Raw genomic sequence first — 27,898 nt, forward strand, 5'->3', positions numbered from 1 at the left:
GTAGGTAGTGTAGTTTGGATTAATGTGGAAAAATGTCAGTTTTAGCCGTTTCAAATCAAATGTGTGCAAAAATTGGAGAGATGTAGGAGGTCTGAATACCTCCTGAAGCAAGTATAAAATAAATGCATGTTCCTTGATGGCTAAAAATGTAAAGATACACATCAGTGTGTAAAATAAAATTATGCAATTTAAATAGATCTTCGGCCAAGTTTAGCAACCATTATATTTACAGTGAATCGGGCAAAAACATGCACACACACACACACACACACACACACACACACACACACACACACACACACACACAAGACATAGGGATGGTATGAAATAATATAGTTTATTTATTTCCAGCAATTTACAAAGTCCTGCAGGAAGAAAGCCTTCCTCCTGCCTCATAGAGGGAGGCTTTTACAAAAGGAACACACAGAGAACACAAAGACCTCAGACTCAGTAAGACTGTACATGTGTTTAAAATAATTTTGACATTAAGAGTCAAAAGCTGATATTTAAAGTCAGTGATGGCAGTCTGGGGGTCAGCGTGGTTCCCTGTGAGTTCAGGGGTTCAACGATTCGAAGCACTGAGGTTAACAAGGCAGCAGGTGGGTGGGGGCTTTTAAAGGCTGGATATGTAAGATAGAGGGAAGGATACATCTGGATTCATAAGAAGAAAAAGAACCAGAGAACTCTGTGTTTTCTTTAGGTGTTGCCGGTGTGTTGGACTCTTTATTTCTAATCCCAGACTTCCCAGATGCCGTGTAAAGCAACTTGCTGGGGGGTCTACCAGCTTCCGAACTGAACAAGAACCGATCTCCACTGCAGCGTCATATAAAATCATTATTACATTACACATAATCAACATATTGTACAGTTGTTTTTTTGTTTTTGTTTTTTTAAATCAGAGCTAAATAAACAGACACTACTCTGTGGCGAACCTAGTTCCTGATTAGTTATTCTGAATAGAGCTTGGCTCTGATAGGTTAAGGCCATTCTATGTCTCATAAGTATGCTTTCCCTGTGCGAGATAGGGCGCGCGAGCGTGTGTGTGCGGTGTGTAAGGACAGGTATTAGGCACTGTGCTAGTCATTAGCCTCACTGCAATTCTATCGCAGAGAGTGCAAAAAAGCTCTACTGGCCTTCAGCAAAGAATAGAACGAAGACATGGTGACCATGATACTGAGCCAAAATTAAAAATAAACAACCTTATATATAGAATAAATATAGTATGTACAATTTGCTTTGTGTGCTTCTAAAAATAAATAAAGCATTACATGCCCCATTTTTGAAGTATTCACAACTTTCCATTGACGTCGAGGCAGAATGCTGGCACCTGGTCAGTAAGAGAGTGGAGGGTACAGACTGAGAGTGGAGGGGTGCAACTCTTACAAGTTAAACACTGTAGAAAAGCAGACAAAACCAATGACGTCACTCCAGCTGTGGATGTGAATCCAGAGGACACACACAGGAGATGTACAGTTAGGAGAATCCCTGCAGTGCCCTCTGGAGGCGGTTTTGCAAATTACAGTACAACGTTGCATTTGACCAGCCTGGAGACAGTGTTTACAGTGGTTGTTTGATCAAATTCATGACAAAAAACAATAATCGTGAAGCGTTAAGAAGAAAGGAGGCAAAGAATTAAAGGAAAACAAAGAAGAAAAAAAATCACAATTTTAACATAATTGACACTTTAAAAAACATCATGAGATCAAAGATTTTAAACAGATAAAATAATCAAGTTTTGCACATTCACACCATGTTCCCTGCACATGCATTCTGCTGGCCCCCTTTGGAAACAGTTAAGTCAAGCATCACATGCAGGTTTCTCCTGGACTGACATCGGCACTCGATACAGTCTGTCAACATGGCTCACCACTTCCCGTTTCATTCTCCTCCTCACCTGCGAGCCCTTGAATACAGAGTTAGCTGATGGCAGATCAGTTGTGTGGATGTGGGGCACACGCTACAGTTATCTCATTATGTCAATGACGATTAATATTTGGTTAAATAGTATTCAGTTACTCCTATGAAACACTTTCCTCCCTTATTATCAGACATCATTTCAAAAACAAAAGGGAAAATACACACTTTGGCATAACTGGGGAAAAGTAACAACTAATAATGAATTCTGCCTCAATGCTCAATCACACCAAGCAGTAGAATGGCAACATTAGTCTGTACTCGAGAAAAAAAAGGTGGAAGTGTTTGGCATCTTGCAAACCAATGCAGTCAAATCAAAAGAAACAGAGCTACTATGTTACAAAGGAGTTAGTCAGTGCAAATATACTGTTTACAAGGCTGGAGAAACCTGCAGTCAGCTGAGGCTGAAGAAGTCACCGTTGATCTGAAAACGCTACGTCCAGATCAACAGAATCAACCTTCTGGGATTTGTTAAAAAGCAGTTTCCTATCGGCAATGTGATTTTACACCCAAATCCTATATTTGTAGGAAAGCTACAAGCTATATTTAGTTTCATAAAACAGCTATCTGCTTTGTGATTCTGTCCTATATACCGTGCCTTGCACTGAGTAATAAACATAACTTCCGACAGTAAGTAAACAGGTTCTTGGAAGGGGTAAAAGTTCTCAGAGATGGGGTTAAGGTTAGTGTACATACATGCAGCCTTATGACCTCACATGTCATCCCACAGTCTCTTTCCATCATTTCCTGTCACTTATTACTGTCATAGGAAGCTTTTGAGAGTCTGAAAGAATCTGAATTTTCTTTCTTTTAAACTAAGCTAACAATTGCTAACTGACAGCTTAGATAGCTTAGTGAACTGTTAGCATCATGACAATAAGTTAATTAATTAACTTATTGTAGTGTTAAACTCTTTTTTTGTCTTGAATTACTCATTTTTTCTCGGGGGGTATTAACCTAACTTAGCATGTATTTCAATGGAAGGACAAAACCGGATCTCCTGTTGAAATTTGCCCAAGAACAAGGAGCAAAGGAAACTCCACAATGGCCGTATCCGTGCACAAAACCAGTTCTACTGTTACTATTCTATACTACAGAAATCTCCAAACCACATTTTTATTCAGCAATTTATAGTAGCAGAGGGCTTATTGCTGGTTAGTGAGCTATGACTCTATCTGGGTCAAGGGTTAGAACTAAAATTTGCTGCACCTGATTATTGCAATTCTGCAGGAGATTTAACTGCTACATGTGGGACTTCATTGTGCTAGTCTCACTGGGTTTTCCGGCAGAAGAATTTAGAATTACGAAGAATTTGGAAAATTATGTTGACATTTGCATGAATCTGAATTGACTAAAATTCTTCCCCATATCCTCCTATGACCTGACGCAGTTCCTTGAGCTGTCCCTTAATTCACTACTCTAACGTGGCCTAATTGCTCTGTGGGAACCAAACATTTAGTACGGCCAAATATCCACACAAAAGATCTGCCATCATTACCTTTCATCTGGTGCCAGACTGAATACGAGAAAGCATAACCTGGCGGCCTGGCTAAGACAACTTAACACACTTTCAGACTCTGTCCCAACTCTGCAGGCTTGTTCCAGTGCACTACAGCGTGTTGAGCCTCTTGTCACTTACTGAAAACCTGGCTTGGGAAACACAGCAACAAACGTTTTGTTTGTTCAGTAGAAAGTTGGCAGATGCTTACATACAGGGGCACTGGTGCTGTTCTCACCTGGAACCACTCAGGGTACAGTTCGACCTTTGCTGACTTCTTGGCACCACAAGTGGAGCTCCAGCTCAGAGGGAGTTGAGTTTTGATACACTCCTGACTGACAGTCACACAGCCATGACACACATATTTCTTTTTTCTAAAGTGTATTTGCTTGTTTTTTCTGTGAATAAGGATGTTTTATGAGCACAGTTGGCCAACAATGGAAGCAGTGTAACCTGTGAGGACAACACGGCTAAATAAACTAATTATGTGATTTCCAACTCATCATGTTAAAACCAAGAGACGAGTCCATTGTTATAGTGACTGTCTGAAGTGCTGGACTTCCCTCAGTTCTGGTAGTCCTTATTTGAAATGCCAGAAATGGGTGTGAACAGCTACGGAAAACAAAGCCTAACATCTTCATTTTCACACCCTGACTCAAATGAAGCCATCCACCCATGGAAACAATGTTAAAAAGGGATTTAGCTAGTTGGTGGTCTAGTCTCCTATAGTGAAACCCCCTAAAACAGTTCCCTACTATCACGAGGACAGTCCTATAGGTTCTAGTAAATCAGATTTTCCATTAGATCTCATATAATTATCATTCTATATACGTGAAGTAGCACTTGGTGATTATGCATTCTAGGCTTGTTTGGATGTTTTTTCTTTTTGCTGTCTTTTTCTGTCAAGGTTTTTAAAAACAAGACGGCGAATGTTCCCATTGAAAATAATGAGGACTGGCCGTGCACATAGAACAAATATCCATTCATATATCAGCTATCAAATGCATCTTTTTGAACAATAACAATCATTGTCAATGGTATGATAACAAAAGTGGCAGGACTTATTTATTAAGTAAAATAACGGTGGAGTAATGAGTCCATCACGGGTGGGGTTTTGTTGCGTGGTTGACGTGAAGACATTCCATTTTCTCTAAGGTGGATTTCTGGGCTGCTGCTGAGCAACAGTGTCCTGATATCCTGAAGATGAAATGCTACGTGCACTACGTGCACCGTCAGTCAGAGCCTGACAGGAGTTTAGCCCTTTCGTTGTAGATGTCCAGTTTCAGTGTTCAATGCGAGTGATGTTCGTCACTGCTCGAGCGTGCAAGGATACAGTAAGGATTTAAGTTGTTTTTATGTGTGTGTGTGAGCGCGTGTATCTGTGCATGCATTCAGTTGCCCACGTTAGTGTCTCTGTCTCCGATGAACCAGCGCAAGTGGAAGCACAGGGCTAGAAAGCCAGTCCCCAGCAGGTCACCCAGCGCGGTCAGGTACGGGATGGAAAAGTTGTCAGGGTCCATGCCCCGACCCCACATCCAGTGGACCATCCAGTCTGCCAGGTAGAGGAGGATCATGACCTGAAGAAAGCATAGCCAAATTTAGTGAACAATGATTTTTACATAATTTTTGTATGTCATAATCAAGACGCAAGTATCACAGTATTTCGTGATTCCTCAATGACAGCCTTACAATGTTGTAAAAATGATGTACAAACATATCTGTACCTGGAGTAGTGCAGCAAACAGGTAGAAGGTAATGAAGATGGGTGTGAGGGTGGTGTGCCCCCCCCTCAGGGAGTTGATGGTGTAGAGGAAGACGAGGTGCCCTGGGGCAACCAGGAGGAAAAGTACACGGGCTGAACGGGAGTTCACAGCTGGAATGGAGAGAGACGAACATGAGTTACATACGAGGAGATAGCATGACGGAAAACGCTGGACAACACTGGAAAAGACTCGCCCACTCCTGTGAAGCAGGAACAGGACATGCCAACAAGGCTGTGTCATTAAGGTTATTTTTGTATTTGTTTTCTTTGAAATTCTTTAAAATAGTTTTGTTTTTCATAGTTGGTTTGTCTTTTAATAGTTACAACTGCTGTTGTGGTTGTTTTGTCTCTGTTGTTGTTTTCTGTCTCTGTTGTCAATTTGTGACTTCGTGGTTGTTTTCCCTTTGTTGAGGCTTTGCCGTTTTCTTTGTTTGTTAAATGTTTGTAGTTATTTTGTCTCGCTGTCCGTGCTTTTTCACTTTGTCTGTTGTTGCTTTGTGGGTTTTTTCGACCTTTCCTCTGTTTTGCCTCTTTGTTGTCATTATTTTGACTTTAAGTTACTTACAATTTTTAAGTAAAATCTATGAAGAATATAAAAAATATAACACTGTGTCAAATAAGACAGGAAGTCATTGCTGCAGATAAATGTTAAACTGATGATTTAGTGCAAGTCAATTGTTTTATGGTTAACTGCACTGTCTGTGCTGCTGTTTATTTCTGAGAGGATAGACCTGTGAAACTTTTAGCTGGACCCATTTAAAAATAACTGTCCCACAGCCGAACAAAGGAAATCGCTTTAGTGTGTGAGCAGATGAAAGTGAAATAACGTTACTGATTGAGCAGGTATTCCTGGTGTGTGTTTTCTATTTTAGTAGCTGCAATTCCAGCGGTGTAAATAAGACTTAACCGCACATTAGAATAAAATATAAAAACATTTTATATATTTTCTCTATAACCAAATGAATACATGCACATTCCTGTGACAATGCAACAAACGGTTTGCACTTCATTCAGTGATTTTTACTAAGGCAGGGCTTAACAACTTCTACACTTCCCCAACAAAGAATCAGTATTGCTCTTAAAATATGCTGCAAATAAAAGAATCAGTGAAATTGCAGCACTTCCACCTGACTTTAAACTAAACTCTGCGTATAGCCTGCTCCTGCCCAGGTTACATTGTCAGCGTAATGTAAAAAAGAGCGACTTTTATCACACAGAAAACACTTTAAGCTCAATATAGCCAATAATCTCACTTGTAATACACCCTCTGTATGGAAAAAAACTGTTTGTATGAGATAAAGAGTGGACGGGGACAGTGGAACATTTATTCCACTGCTGCCTGATAACTTACTGGAACCAAAGAAGGAGGTGCAGGGTGTGGGACACTTCCTGGGGGCTGGGTTGGGATCCCCCATGGGTATACCGTTCATGTGTAGATAGGTGGAGATTCGACTTGCCTGAACTGCTACCAGATTACCTCCCACACCTGGCACATGAAAACATGACAAATCAACCTCAGTACTAACAAAAACATATTTCTCCAATCGAGTATTGTGGAGCTGGCATCGGTTAGTATTATCACAGTGCACATATGCTTCCTCTGGCAGGCATTAGTCAGTGTGTCACTGTTACGTGACACAGATGGGTGAGCACAGCAACAGCTCTAAATACACATTTTAATTGGTTTGAACAGATTTCTCTGCATTTGTTGTTTTACTAATTGGCATATTGAGGGTTGTTATTTCCACCTCTTTTGTACACTTTTGTTCTCTGACTGCTCACCGTTGATGACTGGAGTGAAGACAGCCATGCCAGCAAAGTTTGGGTTGGTGACAGTTTTGTCGAGGATCAGACCACCGACACTGAAAGACACACACAAGCAAAAAAAGTGAACAAAAAGTGCCATTTACCATACGAAAACATGGGTAAACTGAGAAGAGAGAACAACAATCAGACATGCATTTAAAACATTTAAGGACCCATCTGTAATCTCGTATACATTGTAATCTGTTATCCTGTGGAACACATTGGAGAGTCTTTACCTTACAATATAAAGCATTTTGAGGAAACCCTTGTTGTGATTTAGCACTGTATAAATAAAACTGAATTGAATTATATAGACTGTAAATGTACTCAAAAACATATTTAAAGTTTTATTTATTAATTTAATATATTCTGCCCGAGGATGGATTCAGCCCTGAGCCTGAAAAGAAAACCTAAGCACCCTAACCCTAGATTCTTCCTCATGGCCAGCAGGGGGAGACTACTGCGTGTGCAAAAAGATGGCTCGTGGGGTTTTCTCCTGTTCTGAGGATCGGGGTCTGGGATGGTGTGGAGCCTAGGTTGTTGGTAGGCTCTGTGACATCATCAGTGAATACAGCAATAGTAACCAAGAAAAACAAAGGCAGTACTGTGAGTTAAAAATCCACATAAGCAAGCAAATCCACATGAGTCCTACCTGCTGATGGCCATGGCGATGATGACTGGCTCCCAGCCGGAGTAAAGGACCTCTCTGGTGGATGGGATCTTCCTGGCTATCAGCACCCATAGTGGGCACATCGCCACAAATACTGCACACACTAGAGGGTTGGCATAATCATTGTACTCTGAATGGGGGGAAAAAAGATATTGATGCTTTAGTAGAAACATCTTTGTCATATTTTGACATAATAAATGTTTAATTTTTTAATTTTCTGAGAATTATATAAAAAACCACCTTGGACGTGACTGAAATGCAACATAAATCACAGGGTGATCGAAGGGTATATATGTATATATACACACACACACACATATATGCTGGTATATATATATATATATATATGTATATATACACACACACACACATATATGCTGGTATATATATATATATATATATATATATATATATATATATATATATATATATATATATATATATATATATATATATATATATATATATATATATATATATATATATGTGTACTGGTGGCTGAACAGGACTGTTTTCATCTGGATTGGCGTTAAATCATGGCCTTTCCTGCAGAAGGCAGTACTGCAGCTTGACTAACAGTGCAGGAGATTACAAAGCACCACAAACACCACATTTAAGTACACAGACTGCTTACAACACCCAGACACGAGCCATGTTTGTGAGCCAAAATATCCCAAATAAGCTCAACAAGCAGCAGTGAGTAAGACTATAAAGTCTGTAGATTCTCTGACAGAGGAAAGAGCTACAGGATTACTCCACACTCTGCGTGTCACTGTTTGTCACTGTCTGTGGTGTGCAAATGATGGAACAGCAGGGAGCTCGATGGAGCTGGGTGTGCTGCTGGTGAAGATGCTATCACAGCGCTAACAATACAGCCACACAGCTGTGGAGTTTCTTGCCCCGGAACACAGCGAGAGTAGGTGTGGGCGGCTTTCATCCTTATTTACCAAAAGCAGAGCAACATTTCATACATTCTACTCATGCCGCTCCCTTTTCTTTAATAACTTCAAAGGTAAAGAAGACTCTGGACGCTGTTTGATGGATCTACCAACTATCATAATAATGTTGAAATGATTCTGTCGGAATTTGGGAGTTACCTTCAGTTGCAAATCAGAGGCTCAGTTTAAGACTGACGCACATGCGAGAATTTGAGACGGCAAGTATCCACTATTCAAACCACCTAATTCAGCGCATTCAGGTAAAATAATGGACCGCACACCTGTTTTCAAATGGAAAAAGCAATTAGATCTGTGGGTATGCTCGTCATTTCCGTTACCTAGCTCTTTGTAGAGTCCTGTTGAGATGCCTGCCAGCAGGGACAGGGTGATCAGATCTCCTAGGCTAGCAGCTATGGGCGTGGCCACATTGTCAGGGTTGATGCCGACTTTTCTGGATGCAACAATCACGCCGATCATGATGATACCTGTGAGATTTTAGATCAGAGGCATCACAACACAGAAGACAAGCAATGCTCTTAACTGTCCAACAGTACTCCCTTAAAAAAACAAAAAGAGTTATTTTGATTCTTGATTGCTCAATTGGGATTCTTTTATTTTCCCTTAAAGGAACTGACTTTGGCAAATACAAAGCCTGGTTACAAACAGCATGTGGGAGTAAAAGCCAGCATAATGTTTCCGCATATCTAAAATGTTTAAGGTTCTTTCCTACAGCAACCACAGACAGCTCATGTTGGTTTATAGCAAAAACAAAACAGCAACAAAAAATGGTTTTGTCTGAAGAACAGTTTCGAAAACAGCTTCACTCAAACGTAGTTGTTGAGCTGATGAAAGCCAGTAAAAACATGACGACTGCACCTATAAAGCAATCTGATGTTGTCAGCGTGGTTCCAGGAATGTGTGATCAGTCCACCACTGTGGTTCAGACTGAAAGTTCTCAACAACAACTGACATCCGCTGTCCCCAGAGTAAGAAACCTACCGACTCTGCTCACCACCCAACTTTTCAGCTGGTGCTACTTTAAAGTTTGTGGGTTAACTGAATGGCTCTTATATTTACTAGATGGAGATTTGTGGTGCACACAGAATGAACCCTGATGACTTATGAGGTTGGACATATTAAAGGTTTTTGTTCAGATATAACAAATAAGCACCTGGATATGACTTCCATGTACCTGGGTATAGATACCTCAGGATGAACTGTCATGTTAGTCACTTAAATGTTGATCTGACCAAAATTTTCAAATATTTGCCATTTCACACTTTGTGTTTAGTACTAATCTGCATATAGCACGCTAACACACTGAGCTATGATAGCATGTTGGGACTATTATAGCAGCTACATCCAAATATTACACATTTAATCCTACATAGGCCAGCAAAACATTGACCAGTTCAATCTACTACAATCATCCAGATAACTAATACTTTAGTTTTATTTTAGTTTAAGGCATTTCATTGATAATTCTTATTTCTTCTGTGGATGCTGGTATGCTTATTTACACACAATTTATTTGCAAAGCATGTTTTCATTGCACTTTATTAATGCATGTACCATATTATACACCTTAGCCAAAGGCAATAATTTTTTGTGAACTTTTGGCACATCATATTAAAGAAAATAACATAAAAAGTACCATAAACTACTACTAAAGGGGCTACCACTAAAGATGTCTTATCTAACTGATAGCAAATGAGGTTAACTTATTTGTCAACTCTTTTTTGTGTAGATAACTATGGTATATGGACTGATTCTCATATAGTGCTTTTCTATTCTCCCGGAGTACTCAAAGCGCTGTATACAACATGCCACATTCACCCAATCACACCAGCACTGTCTTCTAAGTTTCTTAGTGCTTCCTAACCACCATTCATACTCCGATGAATGTGTATCGGAGAGCAATTTGGGGTTAGTATCGTGCCCAAAGATACTTAGCATGCAAACTGGAGGAGCCACGGATCAAACCGCCAACCTTCTGATCAGTAGATGACCTGCTCTACCTCCTGAGCTACAGCCACCCTATAGAGTGGTTCACACATTTGCCTATCAAATAAAGAGCTGAGGTTCAAGAAGGAGGCACATGTGCCTTACGGTAACTTGTAACTATCAAGAGCTTAAACAGCACTTGGGTGAAAAAGACTTGCTAATGATGGCAAATTAGCAGTGAGAGTTACATAAAAACCTGATGTGACTGATGAGTAGCACTGTGAACACCCCTCACTTCCCAACTGGTGACCATACCTAGCAGCAGAGAAGCGATGAAGGCGGTGGCCACACTAGATGCACACAACAGCACTGCATGGCCCAGCCTGAAGTGTCCCTCTGGGATCCAGCCAAAGATCACAGCAGCTATGGAGGCCAGGAACCCCACCACTGTGGCTTGGACCTGGGTGAAAACACACATATACAGATTTGCCATAAGATAGTTCCTGTTGTTATGACTTACAGCTAACATGTAAACTCCTTCTCACAGTCAAGGAGAGATTCTTAGCATCATCATCATCATCAAATACTGTTGAAGGGCTGGTCCATTATCTACCATCTTTCTAATTCTACCAAGGACTGAGTGGGAAGGAAGGTGTGTATTATTACTATTCTTACAGAATAATAAGTACAGTCGTGAAAAAAAGAAAGTTTTCACAGACTACACAGGACTGTGTAGTCCTGTGAAAATCTAAGATCACTCTTCCATAGGAATTAAGAGAGTAACCAAATACTGCCAATAGAATGGACTTGATTAACTGACCATCAGCAAATGTGAAATGTACCTCCATATAAACAGAATCTCTGGCTGTTTGCTGGCCTGGGGCATTCACATGTATGTTAACACAATGTTACAACCTTCCCAGGAGTGGACGTTCCTGCAAATTCATCCCAAGGTCAGACCGTGCAGGGCTCGAAGAAACCAGGAGAAGCTCTAGAAGCCCTCAGTTTGCATGTTTAATGTTACAGTTCATGACAGTACAATTGAAAAAAAACTAAATAAGTATGGCTTGTCTGGGAAAGTTGCCAGGACAAAGCATCTTCTCTCTAAAAAGAAAATGGCAGCATGGCTTAGAGTTGCAAAGTTGCATCCAAACAAACCACACAACTTCTGGAGCAATGTGCTTTGGACAGAGCAGACAAAGGACATATTTAGCAACAATACACATCGCTATATCTGGGAAATCTATCTGTCCGTCCACCAGATAAAACTTGGTCAAAAACCGGGTCTTGCAACAGGAAAATCATCCCAAGCAAGCCAACATATCTTCAAGAGAACGGCTGAAAAGAACCCAGTCAGAGCTCAACCTGACTGGATGCTGTGGTGGGACCTTAAGAGAAAGGTGACAAAGACTGTAAGGAAGAATGGTTTAAAATTCCTCCACAACAATGTGACAGACTGTTAAATTTACACAGAAAACAGTTACCTGAAGTTATTGCTGCTAAAGGTGGTATCTTCACCATAACACTAATGCTAGTAATAATGTTAGCGTAGCATGCCTCCCTCTTGTCTAAATATGGTCACTTCTGGCTCCAAAAAAAAAAAAAAAAAAAAAGATAGTGACTGCTATAAAGGTAAAGTGGAGGCTTGAGTGTGGAGTTCACAAATCAATGAGTAATGTCACCGCGGCTATGGTGCACACTCGCTATCTGTTTCAGTGTGAGTTCTCAGAATCATATGAAGCAGTTTCCAGTGTAACCGCCTTCGGAGAGCACCACTGTGACCCAATGTGAGTGCAAGATAACCCTAGATAGAAAGTTGTGACAGCACCGGCCAACACTGGCTTAGTGTTCCAGGAACTATGGACTCACCGGGTATTATATAACCATAAGCTCACATCAGTGCAAACTACTAGGGTCGGGGTCCGTTTCACGAGAGACCAAACAAAGACTTTAAGCAATAAAGAGAGTTTGTTCATGTCCTTGTTTGTGTGCAATAAATAAAACACACTGCAAACTAATATAAAGAACCGAGTACATGCTGCTTGGCTGCAGTGAGAGCAAGTAAATCAAGCACAAAATAGACCATACTCGACTGACATGTCTGTTCTGTCTCGATCCTTTTGAACGTGAGGTCAACCCCTAACTCTTTTACAAATGTTACTGTGCTCTGGAGTGACTGGTCAGTGTGTTTACTGTGTGCAATAACTCGTGCAACAAGCTTTTCCAGACATGGCGGTAACTGGCTTCCTGAAATGTGACATAAATGTGAAACAGAGTACATTCGGGTTAAAGGACAGACTGTATAATGGGGACCACAATTTACAAAATGATCATCTTGCTTTATACAGTAAGGCTTTAAATCAGTGATAGGGAACCATAAACACATCAGAAAAGGGTTTACTGAGGTAGCAGAGCAAAGTACCCAGGAGCCTTTTTCCTCTGAACTCCCAAATAATTTGACTTTCAAGCAGAGAAATCTACCCCCTGGTGGCCATCAGAAACACTGCAAGCTTAACCTGTTAACATCTACCAGTCACCTGTGACCTGTTCTCATCTAGACGCTTATATAGATTTTTTTTCCTGCATGGCATTAGTCAGTGGTAATCCTACAACCTAGTTTAGGTGCATGCAAGAGGGTTGATTTGAAAAGTTACAGCTAGTTTTGGTGCTTGTTTAGCATGTAGCTAAAAATGCAAGCTAATCCTAGTCCTACCGCTAAGTGGTTCAGCAGTGACCTGATGAATGTTAAGCTGTTAAGGCATTGCACTGACCTCGTTTTAAACCCATCTTTTATATTTAGTGTCAAAATATTTTGATTTCAGTTTGAGATTTTTTAAAACTGGGCTGCTGCTTTGAGTATTACTACATGATTCCTCTAGTACTATAATGCATTTCAGTGGTCTCATTATGTGACTGGTCTGTTTAATGGATGTAAACATGGTTGAAGATGCTCCGTGACAGCAGACTTCATTGTGTTTCCTGTACCTGGATGAGGGCCAAGTTCCCCATGATCATCTTCCACATGTCCTTGGCTGTGTCCATGTGCCCAATATTAGCCTGAAAAACACATAAGAACGAAAACGTTATCATGACCGTGTGTAAGTAGCTGTGTGTGTTTGTGGGCGCGTGGAGGGATACAGCGTGTTCACAGTCTGTTGCCTCTCGGTCCCATCAGAACAATAGGGCGTCAGTTCTCTGGACAAAGACACTCTGATCTGATCCCCCACCCTGCGGCCGACTCCACTTATCTCATCTCTCCTCTTTCACATACACACCCTTAAACACACACACACACACACACTGATGGTATTGAGCATCAAGTGGCTACAGTGGCTACAGTGGGCTACTGTGAACCCAGATCAATGATCCTAATGCCCATCCACAGTGAGAGGACACAAACAGACAATCTCCTCTTCCTCTTTGTCCTCGCTCGTTTGCATATGCAGAAGGAAGGGAGACAGCTGGATACATGAAAATCGCTTGTGAGGATATCACTTCATCCTTTGTTCTTCATTGAAAAGTGTATGAACTGCATGATCCCACTGCATGACTCAAGATACCTTCCAGAGCTTTAAATATTTTGTGTTACCTAATCTGTGAATTTAGTGTAATGCCACGTGAGATGTAGCTTTCACCTTTAATTTTGTCTCTAACATTTATCCTCTGCCAGAGTGTTTGTCAATCACTTGTAAAGCGATTTTCCCTGAACTTGTACTAACGTTTCTACATGAATAAAGTTTAAATGATTGGTGAAGATCCACAGCCGAACCCATAGAGATGCTTTCACCAGTAGGCGTGTGTGTGTGGTTGGTGTTGCGGTGGTTTGATTCAGACAACATAGCTTCACAAAGCGCCTGTGTATCCTCTTCTAACTGACTGATTAACTTTTAGGGTTGTTAGAGTTGTCAGGTATTTCCTTTATAAGTGCAATCTGTTCTACTTTCTTTGTGTCCCGAGTGCCAAGAATTGTGAGAACAAATCAGAGCTCAGAGATTTAAATAGACGCTAGCTGTAATAAATCTAAAAAAAGAACATTTGCGAAGAGCTACTCAAAATGGTTTAACAGAAAATAGCATTGTCCAGTGGCTGGTGGTGTTATTCTGGTGTTGCAGACAACAAAGCACTGTTTTATCAAAAGCATTTGCGCGATTCGTGTCTGTCTTTGGCTAATGATCCACAAAATCCTAAAGAACAGATACACCTCACAAGTTTTGGTTGAGATCAGACAACTAAAAGTTCCAAACACCGGAACAACTCATGTGTTTGTGGCTGCTAGCTTATTTGAGCTAACAATATACAGACTGGAATTCACCCACTCTGCCTATTAAAGGCAAACCCACATACCAAAGTATTTAAATAAAAAAAAACAAAAAACAGCATTGAGAAACAGCAGGATGGTCTCTATGACTCAGTGTGTACGTGTGAAGCATTACTCATCCTCTTACATTTCACGTAGTCTAGCAGCATCCAGTTAATCTGGCACTGTGACAACTGGACTTACATGACAATCAAGTGTGCAGCCATGTACGTCAATATAACTCGTGCATCTGCCAGATACACAGCATTAGAGTCACAAACACATGCACCATGCCCATCGGTGCCATGTAAGTATGTGCGTGCACGCCTGCTGCTACGACAGTCGTGCTGTCACTCAGAGTGGGAAGATGGCCACGAATGCTGATAAGAAGGTTTAAGGCAAACAGATAAAACTGAGCCAAACAGCTGTGCAACTCCACATATGACTTTCCTTAAACCCTTGGAGCATAATATAAGAGCCTCAGTTTCAAACAATATATCTCGATGCAATAAAAGCTGCGAGGCTTTTGAATTTCCTAACCACATTTCCCTTTAGAACAACATGTAAACTGACAGAGTACACAGACGACACACAGAAATTCTCAGAAACATAGCCTGGCGTTATGTGATGATGTGTGATAATGATGCCAAATCCTTAGCTTTGTGTGTGTGTGTGTGTACGTGTGTGTGTGTGTGTGTGTGTAGGAAGCTGGATTAATGGTGTTGGGATCATCAGAGAGATGTTGTTAAAGTGATTCATAGATGACATAACATGGATATCCTAAAATTCAAAAGCAGCACCATGTTTTTCAGCTGCTGGCATTCACTCTTATTTAATAAATACAGAGCAAGTCTGCAGTTTCCAGCTCTGAATCCTGAACATACATGAGTTGAGTATACAGGGAAACAGCGACTGTTGTTGCCATTGTAATCTCTGATAACACTTTGCAATTTTTCCCAACTTTCTTTGCAATGCAGGTGGTGCTGGCAATCCATCAACGATCATAAATAATCAATTAGGCCCAATTATATTCAACAGAACTGAGAAAACAGCTGCTTATTTCCTCATTCCTTAATCGCCTCAGTAAATAGGTTAAAAAAGTCCAAAGGGAAAAAAATCAAAAAGGAAACACAGTCATGTGAACTGAAAACTCCGACAGCCAGCCAGTACTGGGGATTACATGATTTTTTTCAGTTATAAGCGCATTAGGAAACTTACAGTGGTCTTAATCTGCTCATAATTAGCGGCGGCGTGGAAAGAAACGTGGTCCTGCTGAGGCCAGCCAGCAGAGAGCTAACAGTAATGTCTCAGGACAAGCACCAGGGTCGGACCTACTTTGTGAAGATGGATGTGAGAAAAGTGAAAACTTTGCAGACTAAAGAAAGAATCGATGCAAAAGTCTGTTTTATTTATTTCCATATTTCCACGTAGATGCATGTAACGTTATTATGACTAATGCATTTTGTGTTTTCATTACTTTGAATACAGCACAACGTTGGTTCAATCAGTGCTGAAGCTCTGACAAATCATTACTACTTCCACTTCCCAATCTCACAGTTATTAACCATTATACACTGGGCTCTGAATTAAAACAGAAATAAAATAGAAAGTAAAGCAAATCATTACAAAAATCTGTTGAAGTTTGAACCTTAAATCAGCATCAACGGTGTTTCCTCAAATATTCAACTTTTCCTGTTTGTTTTCCTCTATCGTTGGGCTCTTACTGAGAAAATATGGAAATTATAAATATATAAAACCTCTGCAAAGTGCAGTTTTAAGTAGTGCACCTGCAAATCATATTCAACATCCAATTCTGCATCTGAAACCTTTGCTGTAGCCACCAATTCACAGGTTAAACCAACTGGTATATTTAGGAGGTGATGACATAAACAAGATTTAAAGATTTAGGTTTAGCTTGGAGCAGAATGAGCTAGTACACTGGAGCAATTTTCCAGAACAAATTTGCAAACATATGACTTTTTTTTTGCAGCGTGGATGAGGAGTCACTGGTTTCACACAGGCTAGTGGAAAGAATGTGAGGATTGGTGCAATTAAGAGCACTACTGGACTAATTTAAAAAATGTAAGTTTTGTTGCTAACCCCTGGTTACCTGTGCTGTCAGGTCATCAAACCTGCTAGCTATGTACAATGTGAAATGGTATTGTTAGCTCACAGATAGCAAAGCAGTAAGAATTGCCTTTAGTATCAAACTGCAGTCATAGAATCACTGCACCTTCACAAACAAAAGCATGTAACTGTATACATTTGGCTATGAATGGCTAAATGGGTAACTAGCTGAAATTAGAGCTACTAAGAACTTTGGTATCTGTGAAACACTATAAGCAGCTAATAGTTAACCAAATGTTATATGACAATATGTTATTAAGGTTTCACGTTATGTGACTCCTAACCATGTGACGTTAACTTATTTTTATTGTGGGTGTGTGACAACGTAGGGTCGAGCAAATAAAGTAGCAGTCACACAGGCCTAGAGAGCAGCCCATCACCCTCCGGCAACTGCTGGTTACAAGGAGCAAATAAGTGTTCTGCAACCAGTTGGAAAGTGGTTGCAGAACAATCAGTGTGTATTCCTGACCGGTTGGTGAAAACTTCCTTGAGGTTGCTATCGATTTCCGTGGTACTGACTCTGTGAAAATTGCGACACAAACAGGAAATGAAGACCATTTGCCTTCAGCTTAATTTCACCTAGCGAAAGGCAGCAACCTCCAGCAATAACTCCTCAGACAATGGGAAATACTAATTTTTCCCTCACAACTGGTGGTTTTATGAAGTCCAATATGACAGAAAGTTCATGTCGCATTATGCAAGAAAGCTCTTAAATTATCTCCCAGCTCCAACAGTGATGTGACACTGGGTTGAGCTATACCAGCATATTCTGAGAATTCAATCAATTTTTAGCTACTAGATCAAAGGAAAACACTTTTAGTTCAAAGTACTTGATACTTGGAGTTCACATCTTCAGGCAGAGGTAAAAAACTTCCATTAACCTTTAAACAACCTGCTAACCCAGGTGAACAAGCTAGGTGGGGTCAGTGGAAATGTTTAGTGATGAATGCAGCTATCAGTTTGTCTGAAACCTATGTCACATAGGCAATATGACCTCTGAACCTACGCACAATCTGCTTTGAGGGGTCTGACAGTGACCATAGGTCTGGGAATAGATTGAACAACTATTAAAGAAAATGCAATGGAACTTAAAGTAAACAAATCCTAAATTTATACCTCAGTTACTCATCACTGCTAGGACAGCCTTTTAATATAAGATAAAAGGTCATGGAAGACGTGCAACCTGTAACAGGCTAGTAGTCTGAGGTGGAAACAAACAAACAAGTTTCTTACCGCTGTAGAAAGTCTGGAGGCCAGCGTCATCTCCAAGTTGCCTTTAAGCCCCAGCAGTGCAGGAACTAGGATGAACACCTCAGACACATCGGTGAACACCGTCCAGTGCTGCAATGACATAGCAAAACATTATTATCAGCACCACAACATTAACACAGCGCACACTCTGCCATACTGAAACAGGTTCACAGCCACACAAAATGCTGTCACCTGCATAGATAGAGGTTAGCTGCAGTTCGGAGCAGACTGTCTCTGGGTCTGTGCAACCTTTAATATTGATTTAGAGGTGAAACAACTCCTGCATTAAAGAGCAGAAAGTCTGCCTCTATAGACCTTTCACACTATGTATCATGCCAGCTCCCTCTTAACAAGAACAAGGGCAGTAAAACCTGAAGCTGAAATGATTGATCACTCTCCTACTTTAGCTTGCATTCTGTTTTCCTTACAATTCCTCTCTATCACCTTTACCCACCATCTCCTGCAGCATAAACACAGGGACTGTCTCATGTCTCTGTGTAATCATAATACTATACAAATTTATATTTATATCAAAATCTGTACTGTACAAGATATTCCAGAATAAAAGCAGACTGCAATCTCGGTATTCTTTCACCCCAACCGGTCGCAGCAGATGGCCCCGCCCCTCCCTGAGCCTGGTTCTGTCGGAGGTTTCTTCCTGTTAAAAGGGAGTTTTTCCTTCCCACTGTCGCCAAAGTGCTTACTCATAGGGGGTCATATAATTGTTGGGTTTTTCTCTGTATCTATTATTGTACGATCTACTGTGCAATATAAAGCCTTGAGGCAACTGTTGTTGTGATTTGGCGCTATATAAGTAAAATTGAATTGAACTGAATATTTTTTGATGGGTGGAACCAGATCTTGTTCTCCAGACAGCTGTTTCCCCATCCAGAGCAACACAAATGGAAACACGGCGCAGCTAAACAGCATCAGTAAGATAGATGGGACTGAATATTTAGAAGCCAAGTGAACTAGATGATTAGCAACTCTTAAAGGCAAAGCATTATGGGAATTTCCAGTTCAATCAATGTCTGAAACAAGTCGTTTTAGCTCCCTCACACCTAAGCCAACTCTCTTCTCATTGGTTAAAGATACCCAATCTCATTGATATCATCAAGCAAATGCTAAACCTGAACACTGTTATGGCTTATAGGATTACTTGTACATACGGTACTCTGATTATCTGAAACTTTGCCCATGTTTAATATGAGCATCCACCACTGTAATCTATTATATAGTATGCATAAGATAGAAAATAAGGAAAAGCAAAATATTTCTCAGTGCTCTGTCCTCCTCATGGGGACCCTCTGTGACACATAACACAGCATGAGTGTACAAAACATCCAACTGAATTAATAGAGTAAAGCCAAAGCCCAGTGCATCATGTACCATAGTAAAAATAGTTTGATATTACTCATGCCTACTTTAGTGCTTCAGCATCTGGTCATTCATTGCCAGGGGTGCGCTTGCTTGCTCAGCTCTTACCGCAGCATAAAAAAAGCTACATTTTGCTGTACACACTACTCCGAGAAAGTCAGCCAGCAGCTCATCCAGCTAAATCAGCTTTGAAGGTAGTGGACTAGCTGGACAGAGCCACAAATAAGGGAACGAGTAAGGGAACAAGACTGCTCAGCTGTGTATCCAGTAGATGGTCTGAAATTACATTTACAGCTAGTATTATTAGGCCTGACCTTCGATAACCTGCTCCCTGGCTGCTGGCCAGTCCTCGAGAGGTGGGTTCCCTGTAACTCCCTCTGTGAACTTCTCCCTCCATTAGACTTCATGCAGCGATAGCAGATTTGCGGTCTACTGTGGCCAGAAACAAAGCTATTGCTGAAGCTAAGGCCATCGATTTATCTCCAGTCAAAGTGCTTATCATAGGTGCCGGTCCCACTGGCCCCCAGCACTTACAGTCCAGTCTAACCCGAGCGGAATCAATATTCACTGAGGCTGACACCGAGCAGAAAAGAAAGAGAAGGGAAAACAGATGCTGAAGCTACAAGACAACACTGCTGGCCTGCATTTCTCACACAGAGGTCTAATGTGTGTGCTCGCTAGGTTGCTCCCACCAGATGTACAGCACTGATAAGGAGTGTCGCCTACACTCGTACGCTCGTGTTGTCTTTTGAGGTGGTGGTTGAACTCCTTCTGCCTATCCCTTTAGCTGTCGTTAAGCCAAGCAGAGCTCGTTTCCAACAGCCAGCCTCTCAGCTTGGCTCACTGCCCTCTGCCAACCCGACAGCCTTGTGAGCACTTCTCTCTTCTTTCATAGCTGTATGTTTTCAAGCTTTCCTTCTGTCTCACTGGCCTATCTTCGTCTTTGCCTCCCCTGTGGTGATATATGTTGTTGTCTCCATGGAACGCTGGCTCGGAGCCAAACAAACCCTCCCTCCTCGCTTCTAAGAACTCGACTGGAGAACTGCAGTACCTCTGTGTACAGACCTATAGGAGCTCTGGTATGCAAGCCCCGCAAGGGTCAGGATGCCCAGTTGAGAAACGTGACCTTTTATTTTATTTGTGATAATTGTACTTGCTGTGTTGAGCGGGACGCCGAACCCCGATGGCATGCAATGTCAATGCAACTCCAGCAGCGTCACAGACACTACAGCAGGTGGTGTCTGTTTCATTTTTCTGTTGCTGCAGCATGGATGGTACAGTCAGGGTCTAGTTTATCTGTATAAACTAATATCTGCATTTAGATAAGAAGAATATGTAGGGCAAGCTACCAGAAGAATCTGTAGTCTATATGTAGTTTTACCGAGCAGGTTTTGGCTGCATGAATAAAAAGAGTCCAAGTGGGGAGCAAAAGAAAGTCAAAACTCCATCTCAAAACCATCAGCTATCATCACATGGTAATTTACCTCTTTTTAGATTTCTATGAATTTTGAAAGGAAAATCAAACACTGTCCCCACAGTTCAAGTCGGCAACCTAGATAATGCTTTCGGACTTTTGTGCAAACGCATATCATTCAGGGTCAAGTAGCACGCCTGTGGTTTAAACTAAGGTGTGCACTGGAGATAAATGGTAGCAGAAAACCTTATTTCTTCAGGTAAAAGGATTAACACAGGATTAACATAAAAACCACTTGTGTACATAAAAATAGTGACCAAGTTTTAAGAAACCAGGCCTAGGCTTCCCATGGTGCACTTTGTGTTTCTTTATGACTCATCTCTTTATACAACACTCTGCATTTAATCATTAGTTAATATTAATCTCTGGCTTTCTTCCACTGCATGCCTTTATCCTGTCTTCCTCCCCTCACCCCCAACCTGTCTAAGCAGATAGCTTCCCCTTCACCTCCAGCAGAACCAGGCTCAGGCCTGGTTCTGCTGGAGGTTTCTTCCTGTTATGAAGGGAGTTTGCTGCTCATACAGGCTTGTATGATTGCTGGGGTTTTCTATCTATTATTGTGGAGTCTTTGCGGCTGCTAATGTTGGGATATGGTGCCATATCAATAAAACTGAACTGAACTGAATTGTTTGGGACCAGATAAGAAGGGCTGGGGTGGAAAGCCTGAACTTTGTGATGAGGGGGGGAGCAAATAAGCAGCCTAGGATCAAAGGTTCCTCAGGATCTTTCACACTGTGAAAAATTAATCAGAGCATGGGGCAACACAAAAGCACTCTAACCCACTAATCCTCTCCATCCCTATCACTCACATCCTAACCAAGCAGCTGTCTGGGATATGGTCACGTTTTAAGAGCTGCGAGGTGATAACATTGTTAATGACCGTCACGGCATCAACGTGACAAGCAGAAGTCACCAAAATAAAACAACTACTCATAACAAGCAGTCAGTCACTGCAATAGGGAGGGCAGAAGTTTAGAAACATATGCTTACATGGGGTTATTAAATTGTGATTTTTAAGATTTTGGTGATTTTGTTCAGACAAATTCTGGAAAAAATAGAAAAATAGCATACTGTGGTGTGAATTTAAGTAGTGTCTGATTAAGCTATGTAAACCAAAGTCTGGGTATGAAGCTAGAAGCTGAAGAGACGATTCAGTTTGAGGGAATTAAGCCCACGTTCTGGTTTGAAAGTGACTCCTGTGTGAAAACCAAGCAAGTGGATGTGGTTGGACCAAAATGGTATCTGGTGGGTAGTGAAGGCTTGGCCAGAGTTAAACCTTTGTGTGGACTATGATTTCCTGTTTACTGGTTGCTGTATTTTTAGACTGTGTGTCTTTGAGGCTGAAGCTGTGTTCTATTCTTTTTCCTCTTTTTTGGTGTTTCAGTCTACAGACACCGCACACCAGGCCAGACGGCTAACTCTGAGGCAGACAAACACACGCGGATGATTATCATAACATACAACACCGGACACGCATATTTGCTTTTGTCTTTTTTCAGCTTTTTGTTTGTAGATTGATTGCTCAAATGATGAAATCTTATGTGACTGTGAGTATGTGTGCGTGTGTTTCAAAATAACAAAAACCACCCATTTGGCCTTGGACTCCGACATCCCCAAGAAAACTAGCACTGCGTGACCTTTACAAACCGCACGTAACCTTCAGTCCAACTGAGCAGGTCAGTCCTGGGTTCCCGGCCCTGCCAATGAGAGACTGACAGTTTTAGGTCATTTGCCTGCCAAGTCACTAAGCACAACTATGCAGACGTCTCACTCCTCTATACCAGTTGGACAATCCTTTCTGGGCCAACCTTGTGAGGGAAAAAGGCCAGAAAACTCTGTGCGTGTGTGGTAGATGGTCAAAGTGACCAGGATTTAAGAGGTCAAAGAGCCAATATAGAAAGTGACGCAGAAAGTCGAGTATACAAGTGTCCAAACCACAGCTTTTAAACTAAGGCCAGGCAGACACATTAACTAAAGGTTCAGGCATCCCAGAAGAAAAGCTTGCTACTGGCTATAGTGTTTTCTTTGTCTCATAACCAATATATCATCTTTGGAACTGGAGATTACTGAGTCCTGACCTTTTTATTCTAACCTTCAGGAGAAATAAGGGGTAAACAAATGAACCAAAAGAACAAACAAATAATACTGTCTAATTTGAGAACAATCCAAGAAACACAAGAACAGCAAGACCCAAATGACTTTGAATTTTATCCATAGAGGTTTCTCTTCTGAACTCAGGCGAGCTAGTTAAGTTCTCCTGGATCACTTTATCTCATCTGATAATTAAATAAAGATCTGTGCTTTACTTGTCTGCATAAATTAGCTCCTTATTTAGCGAGACAAATAAAGATCAGTGCAGCAAGAAAACAGACCTGCCTCGTGTTTTAGCATCAAGTTAAAACTTGTTCTATTCATGTTTTGGCAATCAGGAGACAAAAAAAAAGAGTTTTCTAACACGAGAAACTACATCTACTTTTTCATCAGCTTCATATACATTAGGGATTGGAGCTCGACCTAACCCTAAGCATGTGACCTCAGAAAGTTATGCTCACTTATAGCCGAGGATCAACTGCAGTCCCAACGAGAGAGAGAGAGAGAGAGAGAGTGAGATAGAGTTAGACAACTACCTTCCTGCAAGGACAGGGGGGATTAGCTGAGTTAGCGTTTCATGGTGTCATGGGGGGAATTAGGCAGCCAGACGACCTGCTGGATGCTCAGCCGACCTCAATGGAACTGCAGTAAGAAGCCTCGCATCTTACTGCAGCCATTTCTTTCAGCTATTTATTCTCAGGTACAAGAGTGCTAGACCAGCAGGGAGGGATACGGCCCTCTACCTTCTGTGTGAGCTTGTTTCCAGTCACACCTCTGAAAGAATGGTGCACTGAGTGTTTTGGAAATTAAAGAGAACGCAGCAGCATGGTGCCTAAGTTGAGGCAGCATGAAAACTTTTTTGACCTCAAACCTCTGCATTCCTGGTTTAGCGAGGATACCTAACCACATGGTAATAGAGGCCTTGGCGCTGAATTGTATTTTGTTTTTACTCCGACTCTAGCTCAGCTGTAGTACGCTGCCATTTCAGGTGCTCAAAGAAAGTAAACTTATTCCCCCGCCTCCCCCCTCCTGTCTGTTCTGAGTTTCTGGGGTCCACCATGTTGGCATCAGCGTGTGTGCACACAGTTTGCCCAGACCTGGCAGACTGACACGGCCGGCTTTATCTGCATTCCAAGCTGACTTCAAATAAATATATGACCTGTCAAAATGACTTGCATTTTTACAGAGCACACTTGGATCCTCTCAGAGCAAAGGCAGTGACTCATCAGGAAATCAAGTCCTATTCTCCTTTAAAGGCCAAGTGGATCATATAGCTCCCTGGTTATGCACTGCTATGCAAATGCCGTCTATTGTTTCTTGTACTTTATGTGAGATTTTGAAAAGAGGTGTGTGTGTGTGTGATGACTCGTTAGAAGACACACCAGTGTGTACCAGTATGCGCCAGCCACAGGGACAGTCAGCCCAGCCGCTGAGGAGAAAATGTTATGTAAATACCCCCATGGTGTCTGATAACTGCCCCATACACACATCCCCAAAGACAGGCAACCAGATAGGCCACCAGCACGATGACTGACACACGCCAAGGCAAACCGGCCTCGGTGCACTAGTTCATTCAAATGTTTCACGGGCGAGCCTATCCCATAAGTGTGACTACACATGGCCTGCCGGGTGCAGTGGATCTGCTTAGAAAAACAGCTGTGAAATGAAATGTAAATGCCTGCGAGGAAAAGTTGGGGTTGTGCATTGACACCAGACTTTTTGCAAGTTCCAACAGCCAAACCTCTGTCAATGCAAAAAACAAAACAAAACAAAAACTTTTTAAAGAGTAGACAACACAGGATTAACCAGCCTGGGTTCTTTATTCTGAGTTGCCAATTACGTTGTGTAAGAAATCTCACTCACCTGGACGATGTCTAGCACCATCCCTGCTGCCACCGTCCCGAACCCGGCCAGCAAGAAGGGGAAGACCACCTGCAGTCCGATGGAAAAGGAGGTCTCCTTGAGGGGTGCTGTTGGTTCGGGGCTCTGATCGGTGCTGGTGTCATCACTCTCGTTGCTCTGGCTTGCATTCTCCAGGAGAGCATCCTCCTCTCGCTGACCTTTGGCATTGGCCCGACAGTCCATGGCCACCACAATCTCCGACCTCTCGTCGTTCTCCCCAGTCTCATTCACTCGCTCGGGGAAAGATGTGACCTCGGTGAGCTCAAACTCATCTCCGGTCACCGGGCTCACTTCTTCAGGGCCCTTGGTCAGGATCACCGGGTGGACGGTGGAGTTGGAGTTGAGGAAGGCCGAAGTGAGGGGGCCTCCCTCCTTCTTCATCTCAATGGCCCCAGAGGACATGTCGATGTCGGGGAGCTTTTCTTGTTCTTTCGACCAAAGTACCATGCGGAAGCCTTTGAAGACAGTGGGCTTGATAAGAAAAGGTCAGCGTGCCTCAGCCTAACGGTTTTGTGGGAAAGTCAGAATTGACCACCGGATCTGGTTTTGAACCTGATCAGTCCAACTGATTTATCCCATTAAAGAGGCCGACAAGGTGTGGAGGTCGGTCATAAAGACTGGGAGAAAAACACTCTGCCAGAAAAAACCTGCAGCGAGGCACATGCAGCCGTGCGTCTGCAAAGCCTGTGTTCCTGTCGGTGCTTCGGGAGCAGAACCAGTATGTTCTCCATTCACTGCAAGGTGCTCAGGTTAGGCCGGCAAAAAACAGAAGGCATACTGGTTCAACACAGAAAAGGATAGAAAACAACAGGGAGGGGACTCACCACAGAAATCCCCTGCAGTCAGCTGCAAAAAGTCCTTTGCAGTTCAGTACAAGCTGGACAAATATGTAAATCAGAGACCTGCAGTGGCACCGGTCATGCTGTCAGTCTGCTGTCCATGTGAGACTGGTCGCTGCACAGGGCTCCAAACGTCTCACCTTACAACACGTGGCCGCTGGACAGTTTTCAAATGTGATATTTAAAGGTCTCAGTATGAGGATTGAATTACCAACTGTGAAAAAGTATCTCTCCAACCAGAGTGGACCGTCACCTGGGGAAAGAATGAATATCATTAATTATTCAGTCTTAAATAAAATCATTTTCCAGCAGTACTCCACGTCTATTTCCAAAAATCTCTAAGTAGCAGGGCAGCTTTTACTGCTCTGATCAAAATATTCATAAATCAAAAATTCCAAAAAGTTACAAACCAACATTCAGATCTAACTGGTGAGAGGACAGAGACACTGTGCGGTGGTGTTTAGGCTTGGATGTTGCAGCTCGTCATATTCAGATGTTAAAATAAATAAAGAGGGCAGAACAAATGCCCCGTCAGCCCTACTAATAGATTAGTATAGCCCCAAACAATTGTTTGCTCTCCCCTCCATTACAGCAGTGCTGAGCAGAGCCCAACAGTGAGTTTAAAAACAGTTTCATCCAGCGCCAAATTTCCTCCCGGTGGCTAAAAATATTCCACCATTAACAGAGGCGCTGCGCACATCCTCTGCAAGCACAGCTTCCAACCACAGCAGCGCAACAACAACCACTGTCACGATTTTCAAAGTAAAAAACACCCCTCACTTTACCCGTGAGCCCAGAGTGCCGTCAGCTTAAACCCCCCAACCCTTAAATTCACTGCAGCAGACAGGAGTGTAACAAACAGTAACACAACAGAGATCCCCTTCACACATCAGAAACACAACCTCACTGCAGTCAAGTACCGAGCGTGAACACACATGGTAAGTCATTCAGACCGACATGAACTACTTGTATCAACAGAAGTAAGCAGCAGATAAAGCAAAGCATCCAGTGCTGCTTTAATTAAAACAATAATGTCAGCTAGTGACATAAACTGCTGTATTATTCAACTCAGTGTGGTGATGAAGCCTGTTGAAAAAATACCATCACCAATCTATGACGCGATCCTTACTGCGATCAGGTCACGGTCCAACCGTTTTTACTTCATATAATAAAGCAGCTTTTACTCTGAAGGCCTTTCTTTTACCTTCCAGTGTTGCTGCTGCTGACTTGAAGCAGCTTTCCTCTGACTGCAAGTTGCGACATCCGCACGGACTTTCCCGGCTCAAACAATCCTCTGCTTAGTAGTCAGGACCAACACCACCCGAACCCAACATGGCAAAGGCGTAAATTAGTGCTCCCCTGGTCAGGGCTGAATAGACGAGCCCTGCTATTCTGTTCTGCTGCTCATTTAAACGAGGGCAGAGGGCTCTCTGTTCCATCGCCGGGCTGGAGCCCATGTCACTGCCACTGTAACCACGAGTGTTAAACTCGTGAAAAATTGTGTCCCCCCCCCCTAAAAAAGAGAAAAAAGTAATCATTCTTCACCATCACCATAGCTGAGGTACAAGTTGCGGCTTTGCAGTTTGAGTCTCGAATGACACATTCCGGTAGATAACCGGTAGAAATGTGCACATTAAAATAAGTAATGTAAAAATAAATACATACATAAAAAAGCTCACGGGTGCTTACCTCTGAGTGCCAGCGGTCCTCGGTGTGAGGGGCGGACAGACCGGAGTGATGATCTGTATGAGTACCGGGACTCCGTGTGCCCGGCTGAATTTATCCTCCACCTCTTGTTAACGCGCTCAGGCTTGTGAGGCGTGGAAGACGGTACGCACGCCTTATGTGCGGTACCGGCTCTGCACAGCTGATTTAATGGTTAATGTTAGTTAATGGTTAAGCCCTGCCCTCTGTGCGGCTCCAGTCTGCCCGTTACATTGTACCCATGCAGTGCCCCACGCCGCCCGGCTGCCTGGATGCGCATCTATAATACACCCGCACGGTGCAG

General features: G+C 42.2%; 1 protein-coding gene across 3 annotated transcripts; it reads right to left on the reverse strand.

The window, feature by feature from the left end:
* Window positions 1-318: 318 nt before the first annotated feature.
* slc41a1 (solute carrier family 41 member 1) lies at window positions 319-27,832 on the reverse strand. Of its 3 annotated transcripts, XM_063474820.1 has the most exons (12): window positions 27,580-27,832; window positions 27,095-27,403; window positions 25,013-26,143; window positions 18,190-18,297; window positions 13,518-13,589; window positions 10,848-10,992; window positions 8,927-9,073; window positions 7,633-7,780; window positions 6,957-7,036; window positions 6,526-6,660; window positions 5,137-5,285; window positions 319-4,989 (listed from the first exon to the last, which is right to left on the reverse strand). In XM_063474820.1, the coding sequence occupies exons 3-12, from the start codon at window positions 25,496-25,498 to the stop codon at window positions 4,804-4,806; spliced, it is 1,656 nt and encodes a 551-aa protein (XP_063330890.1). In that variant the 5' UTR covers window positions 25,499-26,143; window positions 27,095-27,403; window positions 27,580-27,832; the 3' UTR covers window positions 319-4,803. The 3 variants fall into 3 exon arrangements, with proteins under 3 accessions (XP_063330890.1, XP_063330889.1, XP_063330891.1); XM_063474819.1 differs by lacking the exon at window positions 27,095-27,403; XM_063474821.1 differs by lacking the exons at window positions 27,095-27,403; window positions 27,580-27,832 and adding an exon at window positions 26,301-26,376.
* Between the last annotated feature and the right edge of the window lie 66 nt (window positions 27,833-27,898).

This window comes from Pelmatolapia mariae, linkage group LG5, assembly GCF_036321145.2.
Source record: "Pelmatolapia mariae isolate MD_Pm_ZW linkage group LG5, Pm_UMD_F_2, whole genome shotgun sequence".
NCBI lineage: Eukaryota > Metazoa > Chordata > Actinopteri > Cichliformes > Cichlidae > Pelmatolapia > Pelmatolapia mariae.

Bases quoted from the DNA above. Each gene is read 5' to 3' on its own strand.
- slc41a1 (XM_063474819.1), bottom strand. From the start codon at position 25,498: ATGGTACTTTGGTCGAAAGAACAAGAAAAGCTCCCCGACATCGACATG. The intron at 7,037-7,632 runs GTAGGACTCATG...TGTGTCTTTCAG, and splicing joins ATCGCCATGGCCATCAGCAG to TGTCGGTGGTCTGATCCTCG. The intron at 4,990-5,136 runs GTACAGATATGT...TGCTTTCTTCAG, and splicing joins TGTTTGCTGCACTACTCCAG to GTCATGATCCTCCTCTACCT.